Source organism: Rhinolophus sinicus, chromosome 3 (assembly GCF_057876585.1).
Source record: "Rhinolophus sinicus isolate RSI-liver-muscle chromosome 3, RSI-T2T, whole genome shotgun sequence".
NCBI lineage: Eukaryota > Metazoa > Chordata > Mammalia > Chiroptera > Rhinolophidae > Rhinolophus > Rhinolophus sinicus.
The window spans coordinates 137,346,867-137,364,395 of NC_142503.1; the positions used below are offsets into that span (position 1 = coordinate 137,346,867).

Here is a 17,529-nt window from a genome sequence, read left to right on the forward strand (position 1 = left end):
ATGTTCCGTAAGAAAAAGAAGAAACGCCCTGAGATCTCGGCCCCACAGAACTTCCAGCACCGCGTCCACACTTCCTTTGACCCTAAAGAAGGCAAGTTTGTGGGCCTCCCCCCACAATGGCAGAACATCCTGGACACACTTCGGCGCCCCAAACCCGTGGTGGACCCTTCACGCATCACACGGGTGCAGCTCCAGCCCATGAAGGTAAGATGGGTGGCGGGAATGACGGGGCCACATTCAGCCTCTTTGGCTCTCTCGCTCGCTCCGCTCTGTAGATGCCATGTTTGGCCAAACCACAAAGGCACCTGGAGGAAACTCCTAATTACCAGCTGTCAATTAGCCACTGTTTTCATTCCCTGTTAATCAGCCTCTCATTCTCTCCCTGGGTGACCCAGGGAGGAGGAGCCTGGGGAGTCCCTCTCTGCAGGGTGGTAGGGTTGTCAGATTTAGCAAATAAAAATACAGAGTGCCCAATAACATTTGAATTTCAGATAGCAACAAATTATCTTTTAGTATTAAGTGCGCCCATGCGACATTTGGACCTGCAGCCCCCGTGGGGCTGGGGGTTTAATTGTGTGTGTCAGGAAGGGTAGATCCAGGAACCTGGTAGGGGTGGGGGTCAGGGCCCTGTCGGGATTTGGAGGCCACAAAGCCAGTGTGTGTGGAAGAGAGCCCTGGACGGGTTCCTGCCTCCTCAGAGAGCTCTGCATGTCTCCCAGAAGGCTGCAGACAGCTGGGGAACATCTGCAGGCCCCAGGTGGGGTCTGGAGGCCCCCCAGTACCCCTTCATTGCCCCAAGCAGAGCTGCCCACACCATTTGGCGTGCTGGATTGTAAACTCATGGTTGCTCACCTACGGGGCTGCAAGCCCCATGAACGTGGGCCTTCTCCGTGTATTCCTGCACCAGCACAGGCCTGACCTGCAATGGGCCCTGGTAAATGACTGAAAAATCACAGCATGGCTAGATGCCACAGCAGGCAAGGTCCTTAGATGTTCCTCCCCAAGGACCCCAGGGAGACTCTGATCTGGTCCCAGGCCGCCCCCCACCACAAACAGACCCCTCCCTCCCGTTCTTCTCCCCTGCCCTGCAGACAATGGTGCGCGGCAGCTCTGTGCCCGTGGACGGCTACATATCTGGGCTGCTCAACGACATCCAGAAGTTGTCGGTCATCAGCTCCAACACCCTGCGTGGCCGCAGCCCCGCCAGCCGGCGGCGGGCACAGTCCCTGGGGCTGCTGGGCGAGGAACAGTGGACCGCCAACCCCGACATGTACCTGCAGAGCCCCCAGTCTGAGTGCACTGACCCCCATGGCCTCTACCTCAGCTGCGACGGGGGTACACCAGCAGGCCGCAGGCAGCCGGAGCCACAGAACCCACGGGCCCTACCCAACGGGCTGGCCACCAAGGCGCAGTCCCTGGGCCCCGCCGAGTTCCAGGGTGCCACACAGCACTGCCTGCAGCTGGGGGCCTGCCTGCAGAGCTCCCCGCCCAGCTCCTCGCCCCCTGCAAACGCCGGGAAGCGGGGGACCAAGGCTGCCAGGCATGGAGCCGAGGAGGCCCGGCCACAGTCTTGCTTAGTGGGCTCAGCGGCGGGCAGGCCCGGTGTGGAGGGCAGCCCCAGCCCTAAGACCCAGGAGAGTAGCCTCAAGCGCAGACTATTCCGAAGCATGTTCCTGTCCACTCCTGCTACGGCCCCTCCAAGCAGCAGCAAGCCAGGCCCTCCACCACAGAGCAAGGTAGGTCGGGGAGCAGGACTGCCCCCCGCAGCCACACAGGCAGGGCTGGGAGCTGGCCTGGCAGGTGTTCACTGAGGAATGCATGTCAGGGACACAGGCCCTGTCTGGCCGTCCCCCCTTACAGGCTCAGGTTGGGAACTGCATGAAGAACAAAATAATCAAGAAACCAGCTCCACCTCATCTGAGGATCTAGCTTGAATCAGCTGAGCCCTTGTCCTCCAAAGGCTTAGAATAGCATGTGTGTGTCTGAGGTTGCAATCCGGGTCCTTTTCTGGGGGGGCCTCAGAGGGGCTCATTGTACACCCTCCTTACATTCCTGACTGCTGGGGTGTGTCTAGGTGGACCACAGTGGTCAGCACCCTCTACAAAAGCAGCATCTTTCACCACAAGCCCAGACCTTGCCCTGCCACAGTGCCCACCCAGGCTCCAGCAGAGATAGGTGCTCCAGCACTGGGCAGGGCAGGGGCTCTCCCTGCCTCCCTCTTCTCGGACCTTCTTTCTGCCTGCACCCCTTGCTCTTCTCAGCGCTCTCCTGAGTTTGTGCAGAGGCTCCCCGGGCTGCTTCTCCCTGAGGCATTCAGCAGTGTTCCCTCCTCTAGGGACGATTCCTGCCTGCCTGCCTTCCCTTTTTTTAGGGGTGGTTTTATTTAACATTTCTGTAATGATTTATTCTCGTTTGTGTGCCGTGTGACAATCTGAAGGATTGAATTTGCCTAGGTCCAGGAGCAGCAGAAGAGCTGACGTTGGGGCTGTGTGACAGTCTCAAATGCATATATTTTCCTTATAAAAAAGGAAACAGTGAAGGGAGTCCTAACGGTGACATTTATTGGCAGGCAGAGAAGAACAGTTTTGCTTCTTACATGCCCTGTGACATCCTGTCCGTGGTGACAATAACATCCTTTCCCATTTGGCAAATGAAAAGACTGATTCAGAGAGGGTGAGACAGCCCCTAGGTGTCTCAGATGAGTCAGGGAAGGAAGGCATGAGACGGCTCTCAGCTCTCGCCTCTTAGGAAGGCTTTGGCATCTTGGCACCCACTGTTCTCTAGCTCCTTCCTGAGGGTCAGGCAGAAATGAGCTTAGGTGGCAGCGTGAGGGTTGTAAGTCAGACCTAAGGCACAGCTGTGGACAGGGGCTCGAGTGATGGAGCCTCCTCTCCTGGAGGGGGACAATCCTGGGTCCTCCCCTGACAGTGATGGCGCAAATCTGGTCCAGCCTGAACATGCGGTGGGGAGTTGGTGAAGTGGCCAGGAGCCTCAGCCTTTGTCAGTCACTGCCAGCCCGAGGCATCCCAGAAAGGCTGGCTCTGGACCTTCACAGCAGCTCCCACAGCAGCACTCACGCACTGATGCCCTGGGAGATCAGGTTGCCATTGGCCATGATGTGCCAGGTGTGGTTTCAGGAGACTCTGTGGCCGAGGGCTCCTGACTCAGCCCAGGCAGCTTGGCCTGTGGTCACACACTTTGGCTAAAGATCAAAAGGAGACCCTGAGTGGGGGCAGGGAGGCCAAAGAGGTAAGAGAGTTTCAAGTGTGGGGAATTTAGAAGTGGTTCCACCTAGAGGCAGAAAGGCCACGTCAGGAGACCTCAGTAATCAGCACACGTTGCTTATGTCCCTGCTGTGTATCGTGTGCTACATCATATGCCGAGGACACACAGCACCAATGGGACTAGAGCATAGGGGTCCGGGTTCAGACTGACCGGGGCTGAAGTCTGGTCTTGCCCTTTACTACTTAGTGACTCTGGGAGTTACTTAACCTCTCTGAGCCTGTTTCCTCCCCTACAAATGTGATAATAATAGTGTCCACGGGATAATAAAATAACCCACAGGTTTATGAGACTTACATGAGATAACACATTTAAGGCCCTTGTCGAGGTGGTAAGCCCTCAATAAATGACAATTATTTTTTAATGTTATGACATGGCCTCTGCCTTTGGGGCACGTAGGGTACAGCACCCCAAGCCTACGACTGGAGAGTCCAGCCCTGCCGCCATGGCCCAGGAAGGGAAAATGAAGCATCATTGTAACTCCACGCATGACTCTTCTAGTGGCTTCCTGCCCAAGAAGAGGCCTCAGTCACACAAGTAACTCCAGCATTAATCCAGAGCCCATAACAATTCAGTAATTCCACCTTTTGTTCCCCCCCTTTCCCTTTCTTGGTGTGGCTTGGCAAGTTTCATCTCGTCCTTTCCTGTGGCTACATTAAGTAAAAGTTCCCTTCTTATGGACACAGGCAGCAGAGCCAACGAAGGGACGTTGGGACCTGCCTCTGCTGAGGTGAAAACCAAGCATGGCCCCACCACCCCCATGTCCCACGCCCCAGGCCATGCCAGTACTGGGCTCTCCACTCTCTACCAGCAGGTGCACCCATGCACATGTGTGACCCTATACAAGGCCAGGGGTTGTGGTGGGGACGGGAGCCCTGAAACCTGGGGAGCGGGTGCTAAAGAGGTGGGAAAAGCTCTTACTGAGCCTGGTGGGTCCATGGTCCAGACTTGGGGTCCCCGAGCAAGCAGCCCAGCCCAAGCTGACTCCTCGAGATTTCCTTGATTCAGCTCTAGGAATCAGGACCAGGAGCCACTGGGCCCCTAGACAACCACTTGGTGATGAAGTTCTGAGAACGCATCTCTGTGGCCCCTAAAGTGTCCTCTCTTAGGTTACGTAGTGCCCTCTCCAGGGGTCCCTTTTAAAAACACATTTCCTGGCAAGGCTGGCAGGAGGACTTGGGCCTGGAAAGGCCCAGGCTACCACTTCACTCCACCTTCTCTTCCTCATCCTCAGGATAGGCCCTGCCTTCCCTTCCTTGTGGGGGGGGTCATCAGTCAGGAGTTTCATGCTTGGGAGCAAGAGGAGGGGGCTTCTCTGGGGAGCCCTTAGAAAACCTCTCTGGGGTCCCTGGCCCCAAGGCTTGGGTTTGGCTGGACCCGCCCTTCTGACCCCAGATCTTCCCAGTACCAGATCCCCAGCTCAGGGGGAACCTTAGAACCCCCAGATGGTAACATGGCTCTGTGGTCCTCTGCGGGGGACATAACAGGGCTTCTGTCTGTGTGGGCCCTTGGGTGGGGAAGGCATGGGAGCGACTGCCTCTGACCCAGATTCCCCGTGCAGCAGAGGGCGGGCTGCCTCCCTGTGGCCTCCCTGGGGTCTGGCTGTCCATTACCCATGAAGAAATACCCAGCACAAGGACACCCCGGGGACTGTGCTTTCTCTGTCTTCCCAGGAGCAGGTGGAGTGGATGTAAAGAGCTCTTGTTTGGCCTGCTCCCCTGGGAACAGTGGGGGCTGGTTTCCCAAGCAGGTCTATGGTTTGGCGTCAGTTCCATTAGAAAATCTTTGCTCATAGCCTCCTCCATTTGGTCTGATGCCCTGACCCTGCCCATGTCCAGAGGTCACAGCAGCCACCCCCTGTCTGTGGGAAGGTTGCTCCAAACACTGGCACTGCCAAACCTCTTTCCATTCTTCCTCCCTGCAGCCCAACTCATTCCGACCGCAGCAAAGAACCTCCCCTGCGAGCCTGGTGGTCAAGGCCCAGTCCTTGCCTTCAGACCAGCCCATGGGGACCTTCAGCCCTCTGACCACCTCAGATACCAGCAGCCCTCAGAAGTCCCTCCGCAGAGCTCCAGCGTCTGGCCCTCCTCCGGGCCGGTCTTCACCAGCGGGCTCCCCCCGCACCCGGCACGCCCAGATCAGCAGCAGCAACCTGCACCTGCCCCAGGACGCTGCAGTGGCCAAGGGAGCCCTCGCCACTGAGGACACGGGCGTTGTGACCCACGAGCAGTTCAAGGCTGCACTCAGGATGGTGGTGGACCAGGGTGACCCCCGGCTGCTGCTGGACAGCTACGTGAAGATTGGCGAGGGCTCCACAGGCATTGTCTGCCTGGCCCGGGAGAAGCACTCAGGCCGCCAGGTGGCCGTCAAGATGATGGACCTCAGGAAGCAGCAGCGCAGGGAGCTGCTCTTTAACGAGGTGGGAGGAGAGGGCTGACAGGGGCGGGCATTTGGGCTGGGCAGTGGGCACGGAGCCAGGCTGGACAGGTGTGAGCAGGGGCAGTGGGGACGGCCCAGCACTCAGGCACCCCTCCCGCCCCCAGGTGGTGATAATGAGGGACTACCAGCACCTCAATGTGGTGGAGATGTACAAGAGCTACCTGGTCGGTGAGGAACTATGGGTGCTCATGGAGTTCCTGCAGGGCGGGGCCCTCACGGACATCATCTCCCAAGTCAGGTGGGCAGCTGGAGGGCGGGGCCCCTGGCGCTGGCTGCCCCCACCATTGCCCTGGCTGGGGTCTCAGGCAGCCTCAGGCCCAGCAGACTTGGGGGGCCTATCAGATCGTCCTGAGTGCCCACTGTCTGTTTGGGTTAATAGACCCAGGAGTCTCAGGGGAGGGAGGACAAGGTGGCCCCCATTTCCACCAGGGCTCTGTCCTGACTGGGCTCCTGTACACATTGCCCAGGGCTTGCGGAGCCCGGTACCAGGGGCACCTCCTCTCCCAGCCCATCTGCCCTGCAACCCAGCCAAAGCTAACATTCTCTTCCGCCGGTGACCCTGCCCTCCCTGTCCAGGCTGAACGAGGAGCAGATCGCCACTGTGTGTGAGGCCGTGCTGCAGGCCCTGGCTTACCTGCACGCCCAGGGTGTCATCCACCGGGACATCAAGAGCGACTCTATCCTGCTGACCCTCGATGGCAGGGTAGGGCCCTCCGCACCCTGGCACAGCGATGCCCCCACTTCCCTGTTCCTAGCACAGTTCCTCCTCCTGGTTCACCATTCACTCCCCCTTTTCTCTCTTACCCCAACCCCAGGTAAAACTCTCGGACTTTGGATTCTGTGCTCAGATCAGCAAAGATGTCCCTAAGAGGAAGTCCCTGGTGGGAACTCCCTACTGGATGGCTCCAGAAGTGATCTCCAGGTCTCTGTATGCGACCGAGGTAACCGCTCACTCCATCCCCCAGTCCTCCCGGAAGAGGCTTGGGAACACATGACTCTTCCACTTTTGCCACCTCCAAAGGCCCCTCCAACCAAAAATAGCCCTGGTTCTCAGGTTCCCACTTAGTTAATACCTTACCCAACTGCCCACTGTCCCCTCTTGGATGGGTCTACTCTTGCCTGTGACTTAGCTGCAACAAACTCATCCCCAAAATACTCCACACCCCCCGCCAGCTCAAGAGCAGGGTGGGGTATGGCCAGGCTTCCCCATGTGTAATGGCCTTTCTCAGAGAGTGGCTGACAGCTGTGTCCCTAGGCAATGGTCGTTTATGCAGGAAGTAACTGACTGTGGGGACAGAGCCAGGAGTGCAGTTTCCAGGCTCTCAGCCTCAAGTGGAAAGGTGCTGGCTAGGTAGTAGATGGCCATCAGCTCTGGCTAGTTGGCCATCAGCTGTAACCAGTGAGCCATTGGCCACTGATAAAACTGCCATGGCTACGCTAGCAGAAAATGGGGGCTAGCAAGAAGATGGTGGCTAGCAAGCACGGATTGCAGTTGGCACGGTGGAGTGCAGTTAGCAAGGGGTCGGTTGGCAGGCAGAAAAGCGGACAGCAGGTCGCACGTCATGTGAACCCAGCCTCCAGTGAGACCATAGTGGTATGACTCCCCTACCTATGGCTCCGTAGGTGTTCCTTTTTGGCCTCGCCACATCCTGCATTCTTAAGTGGGGAGCGGGACCAGAGACCCTGCATGCCACCCTGCATGACACTGACCACAGGGTAGGTGGCCAGGAAGGAAGCCAACTCACCAAGGACAACTGGGACAGCTGCTCGCCTCCCTTTGCAGCATGCTGCCACCAAGGGGCCAGACTCTGGCCAGTGGAATCAGGGATATTCTCCTCCTGCAGGTGGATATCTGGTCTCTGGGTATCATGGTGATAGAGATGGTGGATGGGGAGCCCCCCTACTTCAGTGACTCCCCAGTGCAAGCCATGAAGAGGCTCCGGGACAGCCCCCCACCTAAGCTGAAAAACTCTCACAAGGTCAGTCGGTACCCAAGGTATGACTCTGCAGACCCCCTTCTTCCTGAGGCTTATAGGACCACAGCCTGGACTCCCAGGCGCAGCCTCTCCCTTTCACAGAAGCCAGACAGTCTAGGCTCCTGGAAAAGGCTCCTCTTTCTCCACACAAAACCTGCACCTGCGTGTGGAGCCACACCAATGTACAAACTCCCACGGTCACTCTGACAAGTTTCCACCTGCAAACAATTGACAGGAGCCCAACAGAAGGGAAAGCAAGATTGTCAGGAATTCCTGATGTCCTCAGGAGGAATCTAGAGGAGTTAACTGGGCAAGAACCCCTCCACCACATCTGTCAGGGGAGCCATGGCAGTGTTCCCAGTCTGTCGCAGAGTGGCTTGTCCTCTATCAGTGCACATCCTGACCACATCTGAGTCACAGTTTTTTCCTTAAAACGTGTGTGTGTGTGTGTGTGTGTGTGTGTGTGTGTGTGTGTGTAAAACCCTTTTCTGCCAAATCCACTCCCAAACCAGCAGGTCTTACCTGTGGATATCCCCTAATGGTGGCCAGGTCAGCACAGGGCTGCAAGACAGTACTGCCATCTGGTGGCCATAGTGAGAAATGTCCCAAAGGGTTGAAGCAATTCCTAAACGGCAAAATAGTTGTGTGCCCCCCAACACAGCAGGATGGGAGGACAGACAGAAAACACTTTCTGAGACAACTGGTGCTTGGAGACCACTGCTGATTCCAAGAACAGCAGACGAGGGAGATTTCCAATAGACTAATTCCCCAGAGGATGTAGCCTTCTGTAACAGCCTAAGAGTCAGTCTCATCCCAAGGTATTGGCTCAAAATGAACCAATAACTCAGACTCTGAGGCTTAGATCAATAAAGAAATTTTCCTGTTCAGGTCCCACCGTGTTAATTTCTATTTTTAAAAGAACACTTCTTCATCCCTGACCTCTTTTTTATCTTCACTAAAGCTCTATGTGGCAGACAGGAAAAGCACATTTTATCATTAGCCCATTTTGCAGATGAGAAAACTGAGGTCTAGAGAAAATTGCAATTTTTCCCAACATCAAGGATAGACTCAGGACTGAATCACTGATATCAGTCTCACCCCCCTTTCCACAGAGCCCCAGAGCCTAAATGCTGAGAGCTCAGAGAAGCAGAGTGTAGAATGGGCTGTATTTGGAGCCCAGCTCCCCAGTGCTCCAAACATCCTAATTCTGTTGCTCAGGAGCAACCCCTAGAGGCGAGCTGGCCACTTTTCCTGGACTGAAGCTGACTTTCTTTACGTACTTGATGATCCAAAATGTGCTGAGCCTGGGAGGAACCAGGAAGTAAGAAAAGAGAGAATTTAACACGTTGCGTACGGCGGGATTTAAATCCCTCATACCCCTCTGTTCCGGCAGGTTTTTAAAAGAAACTACTTTAAAATGCACTCTTCTCTTTAAAGCGTAAATGCTTCTATGTCATTTATTATTTTTCTATGGAATTTTTTAGGATTTACTCACCTATGATGTTAGTAATCCCTCCTGGTGTGATACTGCAGAAAGCAGCTTCCTTTGTGCAGTGGGACACGGCAAAAATTGCATATGTACCGAGTTTCACTTCTCACTTTTTTTGATGCGCACACTTTACACACCCGTGTGTGATATTTTTTCTTTCCTCTTCCCACTATGGGCTCCAGATGATGCATGGCCAAATATCCCAAGAGCCTGGCCGGATTGTCTTCCTTGGGGGCCCGCTGCGTAAGCACTTTCACAGCTGGTTCCCTATCGCCACTCGTCTCACCTCCCTGTCTTGGCCTCTCACTGCTCTCTGCCCAGTCTTTTGAAATTCTCGTATCCGTCCTTAACGCATGGCTCAGAAAAAAAACGAAGATTCTTGTGATCCGTACGCAACATGTTAACACTTTCAAACGATGGTTGGGCCAGGAAGATGAATAACAGTGACTACCAACTGTGGCTTCCTCTCACTGCCCTGTCTCCATAGGTGTCCCCAGTGCTGCGAGACTTCCTGGAAAGGATGCTGGTGCGAGACCCCCAGGAGAGAGCCACAGCCCAGGAGCTCCTGGACCATCCCTTCCTGCTGCAGACGGGACTACCAGAGTGCCTGGTACCCCTGATCCATCTCTACCGCAAGCAGACCTCCACCTGTTGAACCCACCCCCAGAGTGCACCTGCCACCTGTGCCCACAGGCAGGGGACACTGGGCAACCAGCTTGCTGACAGGGCCTGCCTGCCTCATTTTCTCAGTATTCTCTCCAAAGATTGAATGTGAAGCCCCGCCCCCACCCTCCTGCCCCTCAGCCCATTGGGCCAGGCCGGACCTGCCCCTCAGTCTCTCTCCCCTCCAAGAGAGTCCCCAGTTGCCTTTGGGATGATGGAGACCCCTTCTTCAGGATGACCCTTTGTTATTTGCACAGGGATATTTCTAAGAAACACCAAGACCAGCACTTCTGGCCACTGTAGCCAACACAGCAGAAAAGGCTGCTGCAGTTTTTTTAAAGGCAGTTGTATACTAGCATCCCAGGCCACCCATGAGGGCGGAGGGCCTGTCTTCACCAGGATACTTTCTGTGCTCAGCTCCAATTCCAAACCCTGGGAACTCAAGAGGGCCACAGGGAAGGTTTTAATTGCCTGAATCTGTCTTCTTCCCTTGTGTCTGACTTCCTGAAGACACAGCCCCACCTGCACCTGCTTCCCGACCCACCTGCACTGACAACACACAACACTGGTATGCACAGTCTGCTCAGAGACCACGGGAGGCCACAGGAAGGGGAGGGGCATTTTCTGGGTAAAAGAAACAATAGGGTTGGTAAAAGAGCTGTTACTTTACAGGATGCGTATACTCACGTGTGTGTGTGTGTGTGTGTGTGTGTGTGTGTGTGTGTGTGTGTGTGTGTAAGCAGAGGAACGTCACTCTGACAGCCTGGCCCCATCCGTGAGGCTTGCCCATCCTCTCTCCCACTAAGTTCTGCACTGAAGGGACCTGCTTTCTTGGCCTGGCTTCCCACCTCTGAAGTCCCAGGTTGCCACCTGACCAGTGAAGAGGTCTGTATTGAGTCTAATACATCCTGCGGACGGGGCAGGCTTCTGAGTTTCTCCTATACTATGGAGTCTGAGAGCCCAAGAACCAGAAGGGTGAGGAAACAAACGCTGTTTTACTTGTGAGCTTCATCTCAATAACCAGGTCATCAGGAACCCTTTTCAAAATCCTGGTCTGGGGGAGGGGGACCAGCTTCCAGGGTTCCATGTTGTCGAGAGAAGGGGCACCCCATCACCCCATTTGTGCAAACCACCTGCCTCTAGCTGCCTCCTCAGACACCTGTCTCCTGTCCTCCTTCCTTCCCTACCTTCAGGGCTGTTGTGAGACAGGGAAGCCCAGGGAAGAACTCCAGGTGTCTGGACCCTATCTAGATCATATTTTTAGATTCCTCTGCTCCCCAGTGGCCTGCTCTGGAGCAAAACAAACAGAAAAACTGCAAGGACTTTTTTTTTTTAAGGGTCAGAATTTTAAAAACAAAAGCATCTTCCCTAGAAACTTTTGTGAATTGTTTGCACTTGTGCCTGTTTTAAATTAAACTGAGTGTTCAAAACCTCTGGACCTCCTATTGTCTCTGGGAATAGAGCCAGGCCATCTTCGAGCTGGACACCCTGTAGTGGGTGTCTGGTGGGGCCCGCCCTCCTCCCCACCATGAGCTCTCCAGTGGCCCCTCTAGTCCACAGAAATCCCAGCTCCCTGGTGGTATCCCTGGTGGACCCAAAATGAGGGCAGTGAAGGAGGGACACAGGAAGTGAAAGACCCTTGGGTCCGAAAGAGCTGAGAAATAGGGCTCCCTCCCAGGGGAAAAGAGCCCGGCCAGGAAACCCAGGACTGTGCATCATCATGCTTGCAGGTGCCACACGGGTTCTTGGGGAAGTCACCTGGGCTGACAACCACTTTCTGCAGCAGCTTCTCCCTTCCCTGGTTTGCTTCTCACTCCCTGGAAAGTCAGAGCATACTCGCCTCAATAGGAAGGGGCCTGGAACTGCTTCCTGTGAGAAAGCAGTCTGTTTCAGTTCTCAGAACTGAGGGAGACAGTGAGGAGTTGTGAAAGAGCAGTGCAGTGGCTGGAAATCAAGAAACCTGGGTTCTAGTCCTGGGGGTGGGGGAGGTGGATAAAATTATCCTTAAACTTCTAGCTCTGACACTGATTCCAGTACTTCCTTCCGGAGAGCACCTCCTACCCACTAACCATGGGCTCACTGAAACCTTGAGGAGCAAGGAATCATGCATACCTTCTCCTGCTCCCCAGAGCTTTCACGCCTCGACAGCTGACCTGGTCCGAGGGTCCCAGTCTCACCAACTCAGTCAGAAACAGCACCTGAGTCTTACCTTCTAGATGGATAGAGCCTGGGATAGAGGCTGAAGGAAGGTGGAACCTTCCCAGGAAACCAAGTGCACTCTTCCACCTCTGCAGAAGGAGCCCAGGGTCAGGAGTGGTTGGTAAGGCAAAAAGAGGCTATTTCTCGCAACTGAGCAAGACTGGATTTATTAACAATCCTTCTGAGTTCTAATAGTCCTTCCACCACACAGGGTCATTCCAAAAGCATATGTGTACGTCATTCAGCCTCACACAGACCAGTGCTGAGTTGGTACTGAGCTCCAGTGGCATGGGTGGCTCTTCACAGCGACGAAAGCAACAAGAGTTGGAAAAGCAAAATGTTTAGAAAAGTCTCTTCTAAAGTGGAGAGAGCGAGAGATGACCCCAACCCCAACACCTTGGGGTTGACAACGAGAGGAAGTTCAGGAGAGCGAAATGTGGTGAAACGTTTAAATTCTGCACAGAGCTGGGCCTGGTAAGAAATCTGCAAGAACAGCAAGTCAGTCAAACACACAATTAAGTTCAGACAGAAACAATCTGCTGTGGTTTTTTTTTAGAAACATCACTTTCAACCACTGAGCCTTTGGCAGCTCCATGGAGAGGAGCGCTCGTGGTTGTTTACCCAATAAAGAGAGCCCAATGTGACATTCAACCAGAAAGCCCTATGTCACAACACTTGAAAGATGACAGCACCTTCAGCACAACGTGCAACCCAGACCTCATGGTGTTCTGAAAAAGCCAAAATACTTGTATTCTTACACCATTAAAAACTTCATGAAAATTAAACACAGTTGTAAAGGGAGTGAGCAAGCAAGGATCAGAAAAAAGGAGTTTGCACTTGAGGTATCCAATTACCCCCATCCCACCCCAGATACTCTCCCTCTGGCTTTTCAGGCCCTTCTGTATCGTTCACGCACCATCCAGACAGTGGGACTAAGGGGAGGCAGAAGTCTGAGGAGCAAGGAGTGGGGGAAAGGCAAACACCCCCAGAAACGAAAGCAAAACTCATCAGAAGAAAACTGTGTAATGAGTTGGTCCCAAGGTTCAGAAATCATAAGGAAGGGGTTGGAAGCTCTAATTTTTCAGAAGACAGCAGGACCTCTCGGGACACACAGCCTTAGCTTGGAAGATCTTGGGGTCCTTAGTGAAGGGTCTGGGCTCCTGCTACCCCAAATGTGAATTTTTTATTCATTGTCCCTCCCTTCACTGCTATGAAATGATTTCAAGTATCAGGATTTAATATACTACAAGAGTTAGAGGATTCCATTGGTAAATGCACACGGTGGGAGAAGTACACAGCGGTGATCCCAAATGAAACCGTAAGTCGGAACTCCCAGCCAGGGTGCAGCGAGGAAGAGCGCAGTGCTGCCACCAGGGGGCACCAGAGATCGCGTCCAGTGTTGGGGCCCTAACGGCCTCGCGGGCCAGGAGGGGTGGAAGGATTGGGGAGGTGTCTGCCACCTACACCAGGCCCGCTCCTGATCACCCACCCCTCACCCCCAGGCCCAATTTCTCTGCACAGGTCATTCTCTCTCTAGGCAGTTCCCATCGAGTTACTGGTGAGAAACCTTCCGTTCTGCAAAGATGTAATAGATCGACGTCTTCAAAAGACCACAACGCAGGTGGGTGAGTTGGGTGCACGCTCAACCTTCGGGATTCACAGCAACAGCCCCCACACTCTGCAACCACGCAGGCTTGGCGCTCAGATACATGTGCTGGCGCTTCCGAAGGGTCCTAGGGTACGCAATTCATCAGACCGCTAGTTCCCCCACGTTAGGTCGGCACAAAGGAGGAGACGACCGGGAGGGAGGGAACGAAGGACCAGGCAGGGAAAGGGCCTTTAACCACCTCTCCGCAGTTGCCTCTGACTCACTAATCTGCCCAGTAATGACGCTGGGCTGGGCCTGCGTCCCACGTGTCGGGCAGAGGCAGGGGTCCTTGGTCCCGACCTCTAGCATCCATCATCCGCCCGACCCTCCGTTAACCGCCCAGCAAGAAGCTAGAGCCGTTTAACAGCCCTCTCCCAGCTCTCGCCAGAGTTTGATGTAATTTAAACCCGGACCTGCTGCTCGTGTGGGCTTCCGACTCCCGCGCGCCGCGGTTTAACGTGGCAAACACTTCAGTCAATTATCCCCCTCGCGGAGCTTCTATTTAAAGAGACATTGTCAAATTCTTAAGCCTCGGATCAGACCTGCTGCTTTCTGCTTCATATACAAAGGCTCAAAAGACGAGTTCTTTGAGGATTGGAAGAAGTACAATTAAGCAAAGCCTTCGCAACCGTTCCACCCTGCAGGAGCACCCACGTGCGGGATGGGGGAGCTGGGAGGCGATGGGGGTGGGGAAACACTAACTCCTTTCCACTTCAGTGAGAGGAAGTAAGGCTGGGCCAGGAGGGGTGAGACCTCAAAGATGGTACTCAAATGCAACCGAGCCCTTGGATTGGCTGGGTAGGGGTTGGTGTGGGCCAATAACCCCACATTGTCAATTAAGTTGAATCCTGGGTGGGCCTGGGTAAGCTGTAATTACCCAGAAGCTGGTTCAAGGGACAACTGGTGTTCAACACCGGGGGCTCTCCCATGTCCAAAATATGCTTTCATTGCCTTGAGGCAGGAGTTTTTCCCCAGAAAAACTTAACCTTCACATTCTTTCCTAATCAGCCCTCCTGTCCAGAAAAGCTCTAAGGCAGGTCTCAGTCCCCTTCTCCAACCCGCAAGGGGAAGGGAGACTTAGGTCGTGTGTTGCATGATTGTCAGCATCACTGGGAGGGAAGGGGGGATAGGCCCTTGTTCTGCAAGTCCGCTCTTCTGCCCACCTGACTGCCACGGTGTGGAGAAACCCAGAAACGGGAATGAGACCGGCAGGAGCCAGCCAGACTCAGGACTGAGCCTTAGGCAGAGGAAAGGAGATCCATCTTCCTGGCTGGAAGCCCGTGGAACCATTTCTTCTACTCCTCCCCTTTCCAGGACAGGAAAGGCAGGCTGTAGGGAAGGTGAGAGACTTAGGCAGAAAATACCAAAAATACCAACAAGCACAAAAAATAAATAACAGGGGTCCCTTTCAGAGAGAGGGCAACTCGCCTTGGCAGTGGGGACAGGTTCTAGGCTCATGGGGGTTAGGGAAACTGCCAGGGAAATAAGGGACCTGGAAAAAAATCCCAGTGGAGCAGAGACAGAAAGGTGCAGGGAACGGGGCTCATCCTCCACGCTATTTACCGCTGAGCGTGCAGCAACACGGCCTCCGTGCCTGACTGCCAAGGCTGGGGCCCAGGCACCGAGTGGGCCAGAGCGTTGGCCTCTAACTCCGGGCCGCTCTCCGGGCCTGGTGCCTCCCCAACTAGGCTGGGGATGTCTGGAGCTGTGGAGCGTCGACGCAAACCCAAGCGGCCAGAGCCGGGGCCGCCCTCGGGGTGGGGGCTAAGGCCAACCGGGGCTTGCACTAAGGTTGGGGGCGTTCCCTCCAGCACCTCATGCGAACGCCATCTCCCGGTCCCCGAAGACTGGGGCGAGTGTGGTCGAGCCATCAGGGCTCCCGCCCGCAGTCGAGCCGCCTCCTCTTCTGTCACTGCACCCAGAGCCAGACTCATGCTCCGGCCTAACTCGGGCCGCTCGTTGCCCTGCGCCCGGTGCCGGCCCGAACTCTTGCCCCCTGAGCCAGCCTCGCCGCCGTGACCATGGCCGCCGGCCGCTCGCGCAAAACGCGCCAGGAGAGGTCGCGGTAGGCGGCGGGGGCTGGGTCGTCGGCGCTCGGGGCTGGGCGCGGGAGCCGGATGGCCAGGGGGGCTGTCGGAATTGGAGCCCCGGGCCGCCGCGGCGGCGGCCGCGCGGCCCCAGGGCCCGGTGAGGGCCTGCACGCAGGTTCCGTGGCCGCGGGCGGCGGCCAGCTGCAGGGCTGTAAGGCCCGCACGGTTGGTGCGGTCGAGGCGCAAACCGAGTCGGCGGAAAGAGCGCACCAGAAACTCGAGCACCGCCCCATGGCCGCACGCCGCGGCCCACATCACCGGACTGTTGCCTGCCGAGTCGGCCGCCTCGGGGTCGCCGCTGAACTGCACCAGCAGCTGCACGGCGTCCAGGTGGCCGCGCTCGCACGCTAGGCTGAGCGCCGTGCGTCCGCGCTCGTCCCGCAGGTTTACGGCCGCACCCTGCTCCAGGAGTAGTCGCACGAAGCGGGCACGCAGCGCGGGGTCTGGCAGCCCCACGGCCACCATGAGAGGCGTGCGACCCTGCTCCGCGCGGCAGTCGATGATGCTGCGGTCCAGCGCATCCAGCACAAAGCGGGCCAGGTGCACTTTGCCCGCCTGCATGGCCTCCAGGAAGGTGCGCGTACCCGCTCGGGGGCACAGGTCCTTGGGCTTGAGCATGGCCCCTGCTACCGCGCTCAGGCAGCCAGGCAGTTCCGCACGGGGGCGCCCCTGTTCCGGTGCCCCGCCGGGCTCTGGACCTCGCGGGTACTCTGGTGTGGCTCCCTCTGCGCGTGGGCGGCTGCGACCAAGGGTCCTGAGCTTCCCACTCTTGTCCCCACGCGGCTCCCGCTGCCCCGCCGCTCCTGGGCCGCACGCCTGGTGAGTCTCCGCTCCTTCCCTGGGCTTCCCGCCTGCCTGGAGGTGTAGGTTGCTTGCTACTCCGCGCTCTGGCCGGCCACAAGGCGACGGGAGCCGAAACTCGGCCCCCTCCTGACTCTCCCGCTGCTTTCCTGGTGTCCGGCGCCCCTCAGTCACTCGTGGCCTGGAGCCGCGCCACTCACCCGCACCCGGGGCAGCCCCCACTCCCCTGCTGAGACGGTGGCGCCCGGCGCCGCGGCTCCTCAAGCTACTGGCGCCGCTCCTCCGCCTCCTCCCCACTTGCGGGGGCCGGGCCACACTAGGGCGCTTGCTCCTTACTTGGGGGGCTCAGCGGCTCGGGAGCAGCTGTGCGCCTGGTTACCTGGCTTTATAGCCTCGGGGGTCTCCATGGCAATGGCTGTCCTGGAAGCAGGCTGAGCTGTCAAGGCAGAAACTACCTGGGCGGGGGACACCGACCCGGACCCCCACTCCTTCGTGGGCCCCGATGTCGGAGATCGACTCCTCCTCCGCGCTCTCCTGGGGCTGAGGCGGCGGTTGCTGGGCGGGAGCTGCTTGCTGTGGGCCACATGCACCCGACCGGGCCAATCCCAAAGTCACAGTCTTCTCTCCCCGCCCTCCGCCCCCACCGGAGTCGGTGCCCTAGGCTCCTCAGAAACTGGCGGGACCTCGGGTCCGTCGGGGAAGACTGAGGGCTGCCCTCAGCGGTCCGGGTGGAAGGAAATTGGACCCCATGAGAGCAGAAATGGACCATAAACGACCTAAGGGGGGCGGGGGTACCTGCGCTGTGCTCGAGGTCGGGGCGCTCAATCTGGCTGGGAACTGCTACTCGAAATGTCGCGAACCAGGCACTCACACACAATTGTTCCTCCTGCACAGGCTCACCGGAGCCGGGGTGGGGGGAAGAGTGCGTTCTCCAATCTCAGA

General features: G+C 56.6%; 2 protein-coding genes across 3 annotated transcripts; one reads left to right on the top strand and one right to left on the bottom strand.

Annotated features, from left to right (window-relative positions):
- PAK6 (p21 (RAC1) activated kinase 6) lies at positions 1-11,281 on the top strand. The gene is made up of 8 exons (XM_019725499.3): positions 1-204; positions 1,092-1,736; positions 5,207-5,701; positions 5,826-5,959; positions 6,298-6,424; positions 6,537-6,662; positions 7,566-7,700; positions 9,674-11,281. The coding sequence occupies exons 1-8, from the start codon at positions 1-3 to the stop codon at positions 9,839-9,841; spliced, it is 2,034 nt and encodes a 677-aa protein (XP_019581058.2). The 3' UTR covers positions 9,842-11,281.
- A 918-nt stretch (positions 11,282-12,199) lies between these two features.
- Positions 12,200-17,483, bottom strand: ANKRD63 (ankyrin repeat domain 63). 2 transcript variants are annotated; one of them, XM_019725497.3, is made up of 2 exons: positions 15,511-17,483; positions 12,200-15,025 (listed from the first exon to the last, which is right to left on the bottom strand). In XM_019725497.3, the coding sequence occupies exons 1-2, from the start codon at positions 16,402-16,404 to the stop codon at positions 14,774-14,776; spliced, it is 1,146 nt and encodes a 381-aa protein (XP_019581056.3). In that variant the 5' UTR covers positions 16,405-17,483; the 3' UTR covers positions 12,200-14,773. The 2 variants fall into 2 exon arrangements, with proteins under 2 accessions (XP_019581056.3, XP_019581055.2); XM_019725496.3 differs by having other exon boundaries at positions 14,880-17,480.
- Between the last annotated feature and the right edge of the window lie 46 nt (positions 17,484-17,529).

Coding starts and splice junctions, on each gene's coding strand:
- ANKRD63 (XM_019725496.3), bottom strand. CDS start 16,404: ATGCTCAAGCCCAAGGACCTGTGCCCCCGAGCGGGTACGCGCACCTTC.
- PAK6 (XM_019725499.3), top strand. CDS start 1: ATGTTCCGTAAGAAAAAGAAGAAACGCCCTGAGATCTCGGCCCCACAG. Junction 6,425..6,536: donor TGCTGACCCTCGATGGCAGG/GTAGGGCCCTCC, acceptor CCCCAACCCCAG/GTAAAACTCTCGGACTTTGG. Junction 6,663..7,565: donor GGTCTCTGTATGCGACCGAG/GTAACCGCTCAC, acceptor CTCCTCCTGCAG/GTGGATATCTGGTCTCTGGG.